The 18,206-nt window shown below is 35.3% G+C and overlaps 1 protein-coding gene across 27 annotated transcripts in view; it reads left to right on the top strand.

The window, feature by feature from the left end:
* ATP2B2 (ATPase plasma membrane Ca2+ transporting 2) overlaps positions 1-18,206 on the top strand; it is a 413,900-nt gene that overhangs the window by 329,938 nt on the left and 65,756 nt on the right. For 20 of the 27 annotated variants that reach the window (XM_083796485.1, XM_083796484.1, XM_083796479.1 and 17 more), the window contains 4 exons: positions 1,603-1,644; positions 3,383-3,547; positions 5,790-6,004; positions 7,715-7,957. In XM_083796485.1, coding sequence (XP_083652611.1) covers positions 1,603-1,644; positions 3,383-3,547; positions 5,790-6,004; positions 7,715-7,957 — 665 coding nt within the window. The remainder of the gene's footprint in view (positions 1-1,602; positions 1,645-3,382; positions 3,548-5,789; positions 6,005-7,714; positions 7,958-18,206) is intronic. The other 7 variants (XM_083796487.1, XM_083796480.1, XM_083796481.1 and 4 more) reach the window with 1 other exon arrangement.

Below are 18,206 nucleotides of genomic sequence, written 5' to 3'. Positions count from 1 at the left end.
GTTTTGTTTTGTTTTGTTTTTTCCCTTCAATTTTTAGATGAAGCAAAAATTTTTGAGCAAATATCACAATGAAAACAAACTTATTTTTGCCCAGGGTCATAGATTCCTGGGAGGACATAGGTCTTTGGAAGATAGGTATCACTTGTTTTTTAAAGTCGTATTATAACCAAGGTGGGAATAGAGTTAAAAATAGACAAGCAGTTGATGCTAAATAGTCTACTTCAGCAAACTTTAGTAATCCATCTGAGTACTGAGATCCTTATATGTAGCAAAACATCCATTCCTTTAATGTAACTCTGCACATTGGAATTTCTCTGTGGCTGTAGCCTATTAGCCTGGGGTGTCATTTACAACCTATTTGGCCATTTTTGCTATTTTTAAGAGAATTAAGTCTTTAGTGATCCCCAACTACTGAACATGCAAACGTGTAAGAAATGCATCTTAGCCTTTCAATTTTGCTACTATGTATTCACAGCATAGAGTGAAAAAATTAATGCATGTATTGAAGCATAATATCTGCTGCTTTACTGTGCATGTGAATTCCTGCTCTGTTAGCATAGGAAGTCTGAAGAGCAGGACTTACCTGCTGTAATTTTTATTAACAAACTCTAATGATACTTTTCTTACTATAGTGTGTCAAAAGTCCTGTGAAGAAATTTTAACTCTTAATTTTCCTTAGTGTTATTTTTCTATTGGCCATTATAGCTAACTACAAGAAGAGGATGTCATCCATTTGGAATATAATATTTACAAAATTCAAATAGTCTATTCCAAGAGATTAATTTATCACTGTGACAGTTTCACAAGTTATCCCACCAAGAAATTTTGAATACACTTGATATCATTTACTAGTTATACCAGAGTTTTGTATGCTCTAACTGGTATTTTTACCATTTTAACATACACTTTCAAATGGTATATTGTCAGTTTTAAAGAATACAAATAATGATTTAGGTATGGTAAGACTAAATGTAGCTGAAATATTAAATTGCAAATTACAGATGCATCTGACATCTCTCTTTAGGATAAATCTGAATATAGGATGACCACCTGGCACTCATATTTACAGGAGTAACTTGCTAAATAATATAAGTAAGGAAGATGTCATTTTACAGTTTTATTTATTTATATTTATTAACACTTATTTTTATATTTTTTCTTAATTTACTAAAATATTTAATTCTGGCATACATTAAGGAGGTCATGCTCTATACTACTGTGTGCCAGGTTATAACTGTGGTTTTATTAAATACTAGATATCTGAAAGTTCACTTCATGTTTATTATTAAAATTCTACTTTCTAGTAGATTCTCTTTATTAGTATCAGCCTCATAACTTCCACAATTTGCTCAAAAAAATGTAATGATATTTAGTATTTTATGTTACAACATTGAACTTGACTGCAGTTACTTGAATGTGTCCAGCTAAGTTGTCTATGCTTCTAATAAACACATAATAACAAGGGCTACTGATCATCAATAAGTATCTGTAACATGCTCATTACTTTTGTCTGCCTTTTTTATTTAAATTCCCATTTTCATGTTCTGTCTTGGGTGAAGATTGTTTACTGTCTGTTGTCTGTTGAAATTTTTCATCATATAGGCAAAATGCAGGATGGGAATATGGAGAACAGCCAGAACAAAGGTAATCTTCTTTCCTATTAAGCAGGTTGTGGATTTTATGTTTAGCATATGCAGGTAGATTCTGTTAAAAAATAAAATGAGAGTTTGTGATTTGTGCATATATGTAAAAGTGGCCCTATTCAAACAATGTTGAAGAAAGATCCTACCAAAGAAATTGTAGAATTGTAATTTATAGAATTTTAATGTATCAGATATTTAGGATAGGAAAAGATCATTATTTCTAATACAATGTTTTTAAAAGACGCTGTCATGTCACGAAGCTCATTTGGATTCATTTTTCTTGTGCAAGTTATGTATGCTATGTATCATTAGTGAATTTCCAACCCTCTTTTTGATACGTTTGGTCACCTTTGGTGTTTAATGATATTGTATAAGCATATTATTAATTGCAGGGAGAAGGTTAAAAAAAATAACAAAAGGAAACTTTAATGCCTCAGGTTATTTAGCAATGTAAAAGTGTGCTATAATGATAAATAAAAGGAAGATTAAGAATATTAGGTGTTTCTTCGTTAATGTGCAATCTCAGGAAGAAATAGAAATAAATATTTTGCTTCCTCTGAAGAAAAGTTATGTTTCCGTGTTTTGTTAAATAAGAGACACCAGATATCATGATTTCTTTAGATTATACCAAGTAAGTAAATTAAACTATAATTTTCTCTTCAGATAATTCTAAACTTTGCAAAGGTGGTAGATCAGAAATAGATAAACTCAGTTGTTAGTGGTACAGAACCATTAAATAAAATTATACTAAATGAATACATTTTAAAGTTAAACAAAACAATTAGATTTCCAGGTCAGATAAGCATGATTTTGTAAAAACTGTTCAGGAATGTCAAAGCTGAGCAGATCTGTTTCATCTCATTCTGTTTAATTTACTTTCGTCTCCTTTCTATACAAAACTGACACATACACATATATAAATTGGATTTTTTTTTTTAATTTAAAAAAACTCTTGCTTTTTGATAATAAAAGTTTCCTTTAGCATTAGCATTCTTTCAGGAATGTATGCTTTAGCCTGTAATTTTTTATTTTTCTTTTTTAAATGGGATAATTATGGTTTTGCTATCTGACCTGATGGTCAAGCTACTTGAACACTGAATGCTAAGGAAACCTTTTAAGTCTGGTATTACTCTAGAATAGCGATTCACAAAGTGTGGTCCACAGGTTACAGAGGTGCCTATGCAGTCAAGCAGATCTGTTTGTGGAGTGTCCATGGAACCACACTGCTTTTAAAACATTGTCGTTAAAAGTAAGATTATAAGAGTGTATTGTAATTTGTGAGGCATACCAAAATTTAGTGCATTATAGATAGTCAACTTGCTAAAATGTTTGAGATCTGCTATTCTAGGAAATCCTGCAGTACTGATGTACTGTTACTTGCCAAGTGTTTTGCAACACATTAAGTGATGTATGTGTGTATACCACAGAATATCATTGGCTATAAACAAACAAACAAAACCAAAAGTAATGGTTTTCCTGGTACTCAACAAATGGTGTGTTACTTATTCCAATGTTTGTGAAGTGCTCATGGGTACACTTGTACATTTGTGCCCCTGTGGAACCCCGCTGGGTCCTCGTGTGGGCATCTGTCTGCTGTGGGAGCAAAGGGTAATTCTGTGCATAGTTCCAATCATCAGCCCCAACAAGGGGTGTTGCTGGGGGTATTCAGTAAGTATCAACACTAAGAGAAGAAGAATGGAGAACAGTTTTGGAGTAACAGTTTTGTTCTGCATTATTAGCCAAGCAGCAGGACGGGGCTGCTGCCATGGAGATGCAGCCACTGAAGAGTGCAGAAGGGGGAGAAGGAGATGACAAAGACAAGAAGAAATCCAACATGCACAAGAAAGAAAAATCTGTCCTTCAGGGAAAGCTGACTAAGCTGGCAGTCCAGATAGGCAAAGCAGGTATGACTGGATAATTGTCTGAATAGCAGTGTGTTATAGTAACAACAAAGGGTTTCTAAGCAAGGTATTCTTAAAAGAGGAGTGCTTTATTACTGCAATATTTAGAAATGGATTGTCATAGTACTGTTCTGAGGACAGTAGGTGGTACTGAAGGTCTTGTATCTTCAAAAACTCGGTTTTGACCATCAAGAAACAGAAAGCTTTGGGCAACTTGGAGTGTAATGAATATTTGAATCAAAATGAAATGTAGCTTACTTGATACTCCCAAGCGCAGTAATTACACGATATTTAATTTCCTTCTCCCTTAGAACTTCTAAATACACAGTTTCATCTCTAATACCATCTCAAAATGTCACTCTCACAATATTTCCCCCTATGGATTCTGAAATTGTTCTGTTCTCTCTTAATATTCATGTTCATGCCTTCTATCCAAATATGACGTATCTGTTGACTCTTGTATCCAGTACCATCTGGCCCCTACTGTTAAAAGTCCCTTCTCCAACATGCAGGTAGAAAGTTAAGATCTTTCATAATGACATAATGTTCATTAGTTTTTTTGTTTTGTTTTGTTTTTCTAGTAGTATTAAAGAGATCTTGGTCTCTTTAATTCTACAGATCCCTGACTGTGGCCATACAACAGAATCCTAAATTCCTTACCTCTGTTGAATCTCCTTTATGCTTCTTTACCAATCTCATCTTTACCCCTACTGTTCCTTCTAATTATTTTCAGTTGATTACACTTAGCCGATTGCAGAACCCCATGATGCCACGTCTGTCTCTTTGCCTGAACAGTGCATGACTAAGAATTTACGCTTATCATCTTTTTAATATTCAATTTCATACTTTGCCCACTTTCATATTCCACAAGCTTTTCTGTTTTCTTGCTAGGCGTACAACAGTATGCATTGATATAAAAACACTTCATTTTTTATGATTATTAACTTCCTAGGCTAAGTATTTTTATACATTGTTTTCTGCTTATTACTCTCTCTGGTGTTTCGGAATGCATAGAGATGTCATTTTTAAAGTAACAGTATAGGTCTTTCTAACCATACTGTGACAAGTAATATGAATTAAATTAATTATGGCCTCACTTTTTTTTTATTATTTTTCATTAGGCAATCTATGGAAATGTCTTGTATTGCCATAAAGATTTACCTGTATATTTTAATGGATTTTCCTTTATCCTCTGGTATTTAGTGGTCTCCCTGAGTTATCTGTTTCCTGTCAACCTTAACATCCTTTAGCTTATCTTTTTATTTATTTATTTTTAACCTCAGTCAAGACATGGAATTCATAGAATCCTCCTTCTATTGTATGATCTCATTAGACAGAAATCAGTATATTCTGAAATGCAGGCTTGGCTTCTTATTCAAAGCCAAAGAGCACTAATCATAGCAAAGCAAAATAGATGTTCTAATGGCAACCGGTTTTTATTTGTCACTTAAATCCAGGAACATAATTGTGCAGGAGAAATACTATCTTAGCAAAGTCTGTGTCATCAAGAGAGCATACATAGTCCCCAGGATCTTCTTAGAATTCTGTGAAATATTTATTAGACTTTCACATGATATACTGTCAGTGTTGTACTCTTTTGAGACTCTCCTCACAAACATATGCACAGTTTTCATATGTCCCTTTAAAAAGGGAAACCTTGGAAACACTATTATTAATCATTTTTTTCCAGAAGACCAATTACATAACTGTGGACAATTATATATTATTGTTTTTGACTGGATACCTCAGTCTAAAATGTTCTACATAACAAAATAAACTAAAAGATACTCCTTTTCTCAAGCCTCTCAAGATAAACTTCTTTAAAAAGAAAGATGAGGAAATGCTGTTTAAATATTTAGACTAGCAACGTAATGTACTAAACTTGAAAAACTTGGCTTAATCATCAGGACTCTAGACTTACTGGGAAGTGTTAAAGGCAGCAGTGAGATGGTGCTTAGAAATGGTGCAGCAGCATCCAGCTGTTCTGAATTGAGTATTTCTTTACTCATTAGAATGTATGGCCATTGTAATTGTATTACGATAACGGTTTATGTTGTAAATGTATTATAGTAATGTTTTCCTCTACATTGTATGATTTACTATTATTGGTACTAGTGGTAATGTAAAATCTCACGTAGAGTAAGAAACTCAAGAAACTCATATGAAACTCAAATATGAATTTCTAATTGCATGTTTTTAATTGTTTGGGTTTTGCTTCATAGTAATTGATTATTTTTATTTTCAGGTTTGGTGATGTCTGCCATCACTGTAATCATTTTGGTACTCTATTTTGCCATCGACACCTTTGTGGTCAAAAAGAAACAGTGGCTGCCTGAGTGCACTCCTGTCTACGTTCAGTATTTTGTTAAATTCTTCATTATTGGTGTTACTGTACTTGTGGTTGCTGTTCCTGAGGGACTTCCGCTTGCTGTCACTATTTCTCTGGCTTATTCAGTAAAGGTAAGAGACATTAAAAATAATAATGGGAGAAAAATACTTTTCTGTTGAGTTTGCTAGTACATTATTCTTCATCTTTTATCGGCTTTGATTAAAGTTGGACTGTAAATTAATGCCATTAAGATGTTAATGAGTGACATTTCTTTACAGTACTACTTTGCTTTATATTGAAAGTGTTTATGACAAAAATGAAAACATGTATACATGCCAATACGCATCTTTAAAACTACACAATGCAGGAATTTCAAACAGTAGAAATATCTGCTTAGTTTACATAGCTACCGGGTATTTATTGAGCTGGGTTTGCTTTGAGAATACTCCAGTCTTTTAATATACTTTGTCTTCAAACTTGCTTTTACAATAGTAAAAAGTTTTAACAAGGATTTTAAGTTCTCAGGATTTTTTTTTTTTTTATTATTTCAAAGAAAGCAAGGTTTTTCTTAAATGTGGTTGTAGATGCTTGTAGTTAATGTAAGTGATTCGGTTAGGAAATTAAAGAGGATTAAAATACCGGACTTGCGGATTACTCCAGTATCTGTATAAGAGTTTTCTCAGATTGCTTTAGTAATTTATTCAGATGGGCCTTACGTAAACATTCTAGGAATCTCCGATGAAAATTCTGTAGTTTATTTCCATTTAGGATGTAAAAAAATAACATAAACATCACAAAGAAATAGCTTGATTTATTTTTTAGGCAAATATCATTAACAAAAATACTCAATAATGTGATTTTTCTAGAAGAGACTGTAGCTGCTTTAAAAATATTTCCCCTTCTCCTTACGCCCTTCACCCAGTAGATACAACACATCCATGTGTATCTGTATTTGCAGTATCAAACTGTAATATGCATTTACCTTCAACTGGTGATACTGTGCCCTGAAAGTGTAAGATACTGTTCTGAAACTAAGGGTCAGGTGATTGGGCACAGAATTCTTTAATAATGAAAACATATAAACAAGGATAACATCTGCTTCCAGGAAGACTGTATGTCTTGTGAAAAATATGCACTGTGGAATGGTGGTGGAGTGGTTGTTGCGGTGGTTTGGCTTGGTTGGTTTGGTTGGTTTGCAAGATGTGTAGTCGCTCTACGTGCTGCAAAATAATGTACTGGCATTGGACACGGTATTGAAAAGAAGGATGAAATATTTGACTAGACACTCAAGGTCAAAATAAAGAATGTGTCTGGAGGATAATATCTCACAAACAATTCATATTCTGTGCAGTTACAGCAGTTACAGATTTTGTTCTAATAGGTAACTTAATTTACACTACTAATTACTCTTGATATTTAGCTTTAATTCTAATTACACTAATTCTTTATGTTTAGGAGTTAAGCTGAAAGAAAAAAACACAAAAGGAAACATAAAAAATTGCATAATTTTATAATATTTATTATAATGATTCTGTTTAAAAAATCCTGTTATCTTCAGGTACTTTAGCTAATTTTTTCTGTTCTACCTATTTCTTAGAATAAAATAATATATATATATATGTGGAAAAAGATGGAACTATGTCATTTTATCAAAAGCAAAATTATTTCAAGATGATCACTGGTTGTCTGTAACTAGGACTTTTATTACTGGACCCAATTAAAGTTCTGGTTGAGCATTACATGCTAATGAAAAAGACTGAATATATGCTTTTGTCCTTTGTATAACTGATTGAGATTTGTCAAAGCAAATCTTGAATGTATTTTATTTTGCTTTCTCTCAGAAAATGATGAAGGATAACAATCTGGTCCGCCACTTAGATGCTTGTGAAACTATGGGTAATGCTACAGCCATCTGCTCTGACAAAACAGGGACACTAACAACCAACCGGATGACAGTCGTCCAAGCCTATGTCGGTGATGTCCACTACAAAGAGATCCCTGACCCAGATTCTGTACCCGCCAAAACCCTTGAATTGCTGGTAAATGCCATTGCTATCAACAGTGCTTATACTACAAAAATTCTGGTAAGCTGGGCTTTCTGTCACTAAAATGAAACATAGCAGGAGTTATATTTTTTAAGCATTGTTAATTCCTTAACATCCTATTGTTGATCATCAATTGTTAAATACTGTTGAGGTCCTCAAAATGAGAGCAAGTTGTAAAAATGATTTATCTTATGTGTGGGTGTTTTTTTCTTTGTGTGTGTTTTTTGTTGTTGTTTGTTTGTGGTTTTTTGTTTTGTTTTTGTTTTTTGGAGAATAGGATTGTACTTGTATATACAAGACCATGATATATTTTAAAAACTTCTGCTGTTGTTAGGTTGGGTTGGTCTAATCTGTATACAGGTAACTTCACAAAACTAGTTTTCATTGAGACTTCATGTGTGTAAAATTTTTTTGTGTGTGTCTAAGAATCTTCAATTCTTCAATAAGACAAATGAGATTGGTTAAACCAGTTAAGTTAATGCAATTAACTGAAGTTAATGCAGTTAGTATTGCTAACTGGATGTTAGTAACAATCAACATTTGGAAGAAGAATTTTTAGAGATAACTTAAGCAAACGTGTGAAGTGTGTTTGTGGCAAAGGTGCTTTGAAATGAACGCTCCTGAGGACAAACTGTTTAACTAGGGCTAGTATCTGAAGTGAGGCTACAACTTCAGCACCCTTCAGTCATCTGTGTCATGATGCGCCCCCTCTTCAGTTCTCACTGAAAGCTCTGGAAAGGGAAATGTGAGGAGAACCAGCCCCAAGACAGCTTGACCTACTTCTTACACTGGCAGTGGACACGATGGCTCCAACAGCTCAGACAGACCATGTTTGTTGACACCTTGCAGCTGAAATCATCCAGCAATGTGAGAGCACCTCTTTTCTTGCACTGCAAGGAGAAGAAGCTTTAGTCAAATGAGGTTTGAGCTACCCCTTTTGACTTTAAATTCAGATACCCTGGAGCTACACGTTTCAGCTGTGAGGATCCAACTAACAGTGCCTGTTCCCAGCTGAATCCTGGATCTCATTCTTCTTTTTCCTATGGTCTGTCCAGGTTAGCAGGGTTGATGAAATGAAAGATGGGCCTTCCTATTTTGGGAGGTTCCGTGTAAATGCTGGGTGGATATTTTATGGCAGTGGCTTTTTGAAATCTAATTTGCATATTTAAAAATTAGTAAGAATATTTTTCTGTTGCTGAGTAAATGCACGTTTTCGTAATTTGATTGTTGGAGAGAGGAACATACCCATATATTTTAATATAATTACAGCCCCAGTACATCTGGGTACTTCCTTCTGTAGGAAGTGAAATTGGACCAAACTCAGCCTCAGTACACAGACTGGAGTTAAGACAAGGTAATACAGACAGATAGGAATGAAGGAGAATAGGCAGATACGTGCATTTGTGCTTGTATAATTGCTGCAGTGGTAATGCTAGTCACCAGCATCAGTCCTAGCTGTCACTGTGGAGTTCAGTGTTGGGAGTGCTTTGGTAAAATGTTACCAACATTGGCAGAATTTTACTCATTTCTGAGAGATGATGTGGCACAGAACAGACAGGTTGGCTGGTAGTAAGTCAGGTACAACTGGGAGAGTAAGACTCAGCATCATCTGCGCTTCAGTTGTTTTGTGTTTTGCTGCTGCTTGTTTTGAATTCTTGAGATCAACACAGTAATGAGGTTTTTGTTCAACTTCCATACGAGTTCAGGCTCTCTGAATCTCAGAAGAAGTTTAACTTTCTGAGCAAGATGTGGTAAGACATTCGACCACTTTCCAAAGGGGTGCATCTGTGATATATGTTTAATGTCCTCTCTTTCTCTTGTGGTAATAGTTTCATTTGACAGAAAATTTTCTTGTCAATCATAGTTTTAAAATTTCATTGTGGTCTCAACATAGTGGTGTTGTTTTTTACTTTCCCCATAGCTAAGACTCGGTGCTTCTCACTAAAGTTAATGGTATGTGCCTATTAAAAGGAGTCAGTGTTTCACCACTTCAGTTCTTTTACAGCTTTGCACAGAGATCAGCTCTCTGAAAAATTGAAAAATGGGTGAAATTCTCTGGAAATCACCATTGTTTGGATGCATATCAGATGACTACTTAACTCATCTGTATAAAATTAGTGGGGATTTTTTAGCTCTTACAACAGCATCATAAGGTCAAGCCTTGCAGTATGGACCCCGTGAGAATACTCCAGTATCAGAGGAATTATTGTTACAGCAAGCTTAAGCTAAAGTTTAAAATAAAATGTGTTGCTCCAAAGCCCTTATTCATTACAAATCATAAATATAGAAAAAAATACGTAAGGGATTTTTTTTCCAGGATGAAGTGTGCAGAATTACTTTTCTAACTGCTAATACTGAATGCATGCTTATGCACTCATTCTTAGGGCATGTTAAATCAAATTGTGAATATCAGCTCAAACCCAAAGGGCATATGAGTGCTATGTCACAAAGACTGAATTTTACATATTCTATTATTAGTTATATAGTTACGTGTACACTGTAAATTGCACATTGCATGAACTTCTGTTCAGAGTAATCGCATATGGGGCCGTAAAATTAGTCAAGATACTGTGCTGAATGAGAAATGTTCCCTCTTGCATTATCGTTTGATTAAGGGGCAATTGAACCGTTGATAAAAATATAAAAAGAAAATAATATCACTGCTTGTAATAAAAGATGTGAATTTCCCTGAGATCAAACACAAATTATTCTAACTAAACAATAGCATCATTATATATAGTTCTTTTTAATGCTTTCCAAGGATTAAGTTATTGTGTGAGCTGCTTTTGCATTCTGTTAGCCTCAGAGCAACTTTAGTGCTGCTCTTATGCTGTTTATGTGAAGCTGCTCTCCAGAAAGCCTTTTTTTTCACCCAGTATTAATGTTTTATATAGCTTCCCCACCCCCTCCCCATGGAAGTAAAAACTGCACTTCATACATTTTTGCATGTAAGCTGTGATAAGGACTGTAAAGCACGTCTTACTCTGAAAACAAAATTTGCATTTTGGGAATGCTTAGATTGCACTTGGAGCAGAGGTACATTGATCTCAAATATCATGGAGCAGTAATGAAATGGAGTCCAGATACTAAAACCAGTGAATTGAACTCTTCTTTCGAGCTCTTGCTTACATAAATTCCATTTGAATTATAAAAGTATTTATTCTTTTAATTTCCTGAAAGCTGTCAGAGGGCAAAGATGACATGCTCTCTGGATGGGTATAGTATGTTCTTATCAAAAAGAGATCACAATTAGCATTAAGTTGAGTGATTTTCAGTACCAGTGGAAAGACTCAGCTGAAACAGTTACTGTGATCTAACACAGGCATTTCATTAGGTACTTATTACGTGCCTAGGGAGCAAAAAACCTACTTGTGCTTAGGTGGATAGCTGGATCAGTATTAGGAAGGCTGTTTTCAGTTCTGAAGATCTGAAGCATCATTTACTGCATTTGCACAGTATTTAGCACAATGTATTGACATCCTTTAGCTGGGACTCTTGAAGGAAAAAGACGGATACGTCACAGAAAAGTGCAAAACATTTACTGCTTTCCACAGCTTCTGCCAACTTATGAAATGAAGTAAACATATGGTAGTTTACACATGGATAAATGTTAGTCAAGTAATGAATGTGACCTGGTACAACCTATTGGACAAAAAGGTCTCTATTGGTTAGAACAAAAAGGGTGAATAAAGAAATAAAGAGAGAAAAAAAAAAAAAAGACAATTTTATTGCAGTCAGAACAGAGAAAACAATATGTTTCCTGTTTATGGTATAGCACAAACCCACCTGCTTGTTACATTAACATCTCTCTAAGGAGATTGTGAAGATACCCAGGTTGTTGCCCGCACCCAAACTCCAGTTACATTCCTACCCTAGCTCCAGATGAGGCTCTTCACTGTGCACTCAGACAGACCTCTATTCACAGGACTGTGCCGATGAGTTTGAGGGTCCCAAATACTCCCAGCAGGCAGCAACAGGAGCTCCCCACAAGCTGCCCTGAGAAGGGGATTTGGCTGGGAGAGAGCGATGCTGAGGGAGTGGGTTTACTGGGAAAAAGAGAAAGGTGTTAATTCATCTTATTGCTTTCTGTAATTACTTTTTCATGCATATATAATGAAAGATCATATTAAAAAAGTGGAACTAAATTTCTAATGTCATTATACTGAAAGCAGTTCAAGAGGTGTTGGCACAGAATTTTTTAAAGATAAATAGTTCTTTTAACTGATTGTCTGATGCAGAAATAGTGGAATGAATGCACTTTATACTTTCTTGGAGAAGAGGGGTGGAGGGAGGCTGGCAGAACAGGTAGTATGAGAACCATAAAAAGAAATGGCATTCTACAGAAGTGAAATGGTAAAAGTAACTGAAAATAAGGTTTTAAAAGTGCACAAATAAAATAAGGTTTTAAAAGCACAATAGTACCTTGCAGGAATAAATGAAAATATATCATGGGTATTGAGAATGTGGATATAGTAGCCAGGGGAACGGTTTGTTTTATTTGTGAGGAATATATTTGCATCCAAAAGTAGTACAGCTATCCAGGTTGTTGGGAGACATTAGTTTCCCCTCAAAAATAGTCTTAAAAGAGGTGTATAAAGTACAAAATTTACTTCTCTTTTATAGAATTGTTTTTTAAAACCATCAAATTTAAAGTCTTTGGATTTCATTTATCAAATACTTCATCTTGTCTATTTTTTTTTTTAATTAGTGGAAAAATGTTCTCAGTAATAATTTATATACACGTACTATTTAGCCAACAGAAATTCACTGTCATTTCCTTTTACCTTTCATAATTCCATCACTTTCAGTATAGTAAGGTCTTCCCAGAAGATTTAAAGTTGTGTTCAGGAATGTGGATAATTTGGAAGTTTGTTACTGAACTAATAAAAGAACTTCATAAGTGGTAGGTTAGTTTATGGATTTTTCCATACGTTTCCCCAGATTAATTTAGAAAGTTATCTGTGAGTGAAAAGAGGATGGAAATATCTTTTCAACGGTAGTTGCTTGCAGCTCTCTAATTCTTGTCTCACAGAGCACAGACCTTTTATCTCTGCATATACATACATGTGTGTATTTATATGAACTCTTGTTTTCAAAATAGAATAGAAGACCCTAACAATTAAAAGAGTGTGTTTCATTTCTTACACCAGACTCAAAACCCCCAAATCAGATAATGCTATACCTATCAGCAGAAAATCCTTGGAATTTATATTTCCTGAGGCTACAGCAAAAGATCCCATATTTTATTGCAGCTGTTTGCCAAGGGCAATCACACTAAATGAAACTGCTGTTGGATGTCACTAGAATTCTCTTTATTCAGAGGAGAACCATGAGAAAATAGCTTTTATCATTCAAACAACTTTTTAAATTATTTTGGTAGTTGAAATTGGAAAGATACATTTACTTACGGTCTTCCTAAAATCTCTTCATAAGCCCTTGTTTCTCATGTTAAAATACAAATGAAATTACCATTTGGTTTTAATTGACATGAAGGTTCAGGTTGGGTCTTGTTTTAACCAAGGAAGTTAAAATGCTAATAGTGTTCCAAATTAAAATACTTTAAAACAAACAAACAAACAAAAGAGAGAAAAGAAATGGGGAAGAGCATGGCAGCAGCGGCACTTTCAGGTATCACGCACAAACAGCAGCCCCCTATGGCCGTCCCTGTCTTACTGCATCAGTTTCTCCACATACAATTGTAAGGGTTGTCCACAGGGAGGTTTACACGAGTATTTTTGGAATGGAGGGATTTGAGTTAATTTTGGTGTCCATCTGAGCAGAGGCCATCCTTCATAATGGTTTTCTGGCCTCAGCTTTGCTTCCTTTGGCAATGCTCAAAAATACATTCCACCTTTAGATAATGTGTCGAGATTCCAGTATCTTTGTTTAAGATTGAGTCAGGGGGCGGAGGCAGCGCCGCCATTTTGGGCAGCCATTTTGCATGAGGATAGGTCTGTGGAAGGTTTTGGCACCCATTTTGTTCTATATCTGTGGAAGGTTTTATCCTTACATAAAGAGTCTGGAAATTAGTAAACTGTGAGAAACATTTGGAATGCATTTTTGCAACATAGCCCATATCATGGCACTGGGCTGCTTTGGTGCTAGTGTCGTCTGGCTTTGCAGCAGGCAAGAAAGAGGAACAGGCATGAATCCTCTTCCTGCACTGTTCCTGTGGAATACATTGGGAATGACAAAATCCTCTACCTCATGTATGCTTAAAAGCTATCCAGAAAATGCACATAAAAACAGGCTGAGGGGAGAATCCTCAGCTGGCAAATTGAACTGCTGTGGGACTTCAAAGCTTGTAGTTCTTCACTGTCTGAGAAAGAACAAGTGGGTTTGTATGAACTCCTGGGGCCCTACTCCAGGTTTTACCGTTTGCGTTCTGCAGTCTTAGGTGTACAAAAACCTGCTAAATCTGTGATATAAGAAGCACATAGGTAAATCTGCTTTGCAGAAAATCTGGGAAAAATGACATTTTTTTTTTAGCATGCTTCAGGGTGGCAGAATCCATCTCAGTAGGGCTGGATTTAGGTCAGTAATTCCTAAGCAGTCAGTAAGTAATGTGAGGGTGGTGCAGTAAAACATTCATTGGCTTCTTTCAGCATGTTGTCCTGGTAACAGAAATTTGTGGAAATTGTTAATTCTCATGCTTTTGAGTGCTCAGGTGATGGCAGTAAAATAGTCTCTTGAGCATTTCTGACTCTCTAGCTAAATGGTGCGTTTGAGCCATTTAAAATTAAAAGGTTAATGCCAATTTGACTAATGACATGGAAAACAGAAATAGTGTTACACAAAGTCACTTCTGAGATGGCTTTTTCTCTACATACTGCAGACCAGTTGCTTAGACTATGAAAACTTTTTTCTACCTCTACCCAAACCTTCCCATTCCATCTATTTTGCAAATGAAGTGCACTGTGAATTCTTTTCTAAAAATTGATTTGATTTGATTAAAATTTGATTGCATTGATTTCTACAGTGGTTTTAAAGAGTTTTTACTTCATAGGTATAACTTTTATCTTACAGGTAAATTTATTTCTTCAGATTTTTTTTGGCAAAATGTTAAATGGCTGTAATAATCATAGAGACATAGCACGGCTTGGTTAAAGACCATCAAGTTCCAACCACCCTGCCACGGGCAGTGACCACCCTGCCACGGGCAGGGATGCCACCCACCAGATCAGGTTACCCAGGGCCCAGTCCAACCTGGCCTTAAACACCTCCAGGGATGGGGCATCCACAGCTTCTCTGTTCAGTGCCTCACCACCCTCTGAGTGAAGAATATCCTTCTAACCTCTAATCTAAATCTCCCCTCTTTTAGTTTAAGACCATTCCCCTTTGTCATATCATTATCTACTCGAGTAAAGAGTCCATCCTTTTTATAAGACCCCTTTAAGTATTGAGCAGATATATTGTAGATGGGACCAGACAATGCAAGCAAAGTATTTTTTTATATATAAGCAAGACAACCATCACACACACATACAATCCCCAACCACATTGTCTTTAAAACTTTTTCTTAAAGTGATTGATAAGCATTTTCACAGATATTTTAGGCAGAAAAACAAAACAAAAAGAAACTTATAGTGTGCATATCATTTACTGTGTAAATAATAATTATTAAAGATAATAGATATGCAGTCAATTGTCTCTGCTTCTAGGAATGGCAATTAGCAAAGAGTAATGATATTCACACATCACTGGCTATTGAAGTTTTATATAATAAAAGGTACAAATATAACTTTTCTCACTAAATTAGCTACTGAGTTAATAACTGAAATAACTGTGTTTAGAAAAGACTACTGGACTGTGTAAAGTGTAGGACATGTTGTTATATCCATCATGCACTTTCCGCTGTCAGGATGCAAGTGCTTTGTCTTGCTAGCTGAAAGCATTTTATAATAAAGCCTCATTTTTGGGGAGTTGTGTATGAGGGGTTAGAATGGCATCAGCTGCATGGAAAGCTCCTTGACACTTGTCTGTGGGATGGATTTACCTAAGCAAAGACGGAGCAGAGATCAGAGCAGGGTTATCCTGTAGATCTGCTGTTGACATTGTTAAACTCTCTGGAAGGATGCTTATTTTCATTTGTGGCCAGGTTGTCAGAGGCAAGGCAGGTTTCCCCACGGTATGGTCAGTCTTTTCCTTTGTTCCGTATCTCTTTTTCTGCCAAAGAAAGGTGTGACTGTCCTCCCTAATAACACGTGAATGTGGGAAGAGAAGATGGATGAATAAAACAATCCTACACTCTACAGTGTAGTATGACATAATAGCTAAAAGACAAATTATTTTCTTTTATTTTCTTTCTTCATGCTAGAGAAAACAGATATATAAAACCTTACTCATGCTGGCCTTTGCCTTCACAATTTGGTAACTGCAGATTCCGTTTATTCCTGTTGGAATAATTAATCACTGCAAGATTATAAACAGGACTGATAGTCACTTGGAAGCTTTTTGTTACCAGAATGTTAGCTTTTTTTTTTTTTTTTCTGCTTGCTTACATGAAAATGAATAAATTAGTATTAATTTTTTTTTTTTAATTTGCTGTGATACAATGTTTTCCCTGTTTTCTTGCATAGGATTTTCTTTTATGTTATTTGTGTTACTTTCACGTTATTATTTTCCACTCCCTGAACCAGTGCAGGATGATTCACTTACAGGGATAAATGCCAGTTATTTCCAAACATACCTGTAGATGCAAGCAGGCTTTAGAAGTCACCTTTCCTGCATGGTATTCCATGGTGTTTTCATCTAGATATATAAATACTACTCATAGTTGTCTGATAATTTTTAGACCCCAGTTTTTTATTTTTATTTTTATGTAATAAAATGTGTTGGCACAGTGAATGATTTTAATGCATACTTCTTTTCATGCCTACGATACCTTACGGAGACAGTCATCACACTTTGGAGCTGATCCATATGCTGGTTAGAATTCAGTGTTAACACTTCGCATGAGATATTATCAGGGAGCGTGTTTTCTTGATGGGAGCTTTTGTTTTTACATAAGTGGGTATAAAACACTTACTTGAGGCATATCTTGATTCTGTGAAATAGCTTACTTTAATATTCTGTAATCTGTTTTAATTTAGATTTTCTTTATGCTCTTTATCAAGAATAGAAAGCCAATAATTTCACGTGATAATTTAATACCAGCTCTATATAAATGGTATTGGTTTTATAACCAAGCAAAAATACTCAAAAAGACTTATTAAAAAAACAGAAGACAGAGGATGAATAATCTCATAATGTTGTTTAATGAAATATGGTGTTAATTCTCTTTTGTGTATATGTAATATAATTATATAATATATACTATGCAGTTTGTAGTAAGTTTTATTTTTATTCTCAGAAAACTCCAAAGGGGTGTCATTTTCCTTTGGAAAAACAAACAATCAAACAAAAAAATGATGCAATGACTGAAGAACAACAGATCAGCAATACAGTATGTGATAAAATAACAACTTGCTAGTTTCAGAGCAATGGATGTGCAGGAGTTACTTTGTACGCATGAAAAAGACTTTAAATTGACTTGGCATTGCTCTTCTGGAATGAAATTGCGCTTATATTTTTTTCTATTTCTGTTCACGTCACCAAAACATTATTTTTCTTTTTACTTGAGTCACAGTGAGTCCTAGAAAGCTGGTATTAAATACTCAGTAAATAAAAAACTATGCTTCAAATTCTCATTCCTGCTTTCTTTCGCAGATAGCCCCCATTCCTGATTTTTCTTTCAACTTCCAGTTTTGTCTTCTTGGGTGTGAAGGTCTTGCCCTCTTGCATTCCAGTCAGTCATATTTTTGTATTAGTTACAAGTGAGTGTGGGAAGGTGTCCAAAAATGATGGCCTTTCTGTTAGTTAGAGGTGCCAAATAAACCTGAAAAATCTCTAGAATGGAGGGGATTCTAAAGAATTGTAGCCACACGTTGTGAGCAAACTGCATGGGGCACTGCCTCTCAAAGGCCTGTGACTTTGGCGGACAGAAGTCATTTGTTACATACAGTCATTTTCCCAGCCAGAGTCTGGCAGAAGAAACTCTGAAGGTTTTCAGAGGAAAGGTTGCCAGGGGTATGTTAACATAGTCAGAACTATATTGTTCCCTAGCATCACTGAAGGAATGACAGACCTCTCTTGGCAGACATCTTGCATGGAAAAATTAAGCTTCTAGAAGGACGTTTGTAAAAATTCAGGATGTTTTTAATAAGTACTACTGCTAACCTGTCTCATGTGTAAGTGCAACCTTGCATAGCAAAAGAATGCACTGCTGGCAAGTCTTTATGGACACACC

This window comes from Anser anser, assembly GCF_964211835.1.
Source record: "Anser anser genome assembly, chromosome: 12".
Taxonomy (NCBI): domain Eukaryota; kingdom Metazoa; phylum Chordata; class Aves; order Anseriformes; family Anatidae; genus Anser; species Anser anser.
The sequence above is the reverse complement of the archived record's forward strand: the minus strand, read 5'-3'. Positions and strand labels throughout refer to the sequence as shown.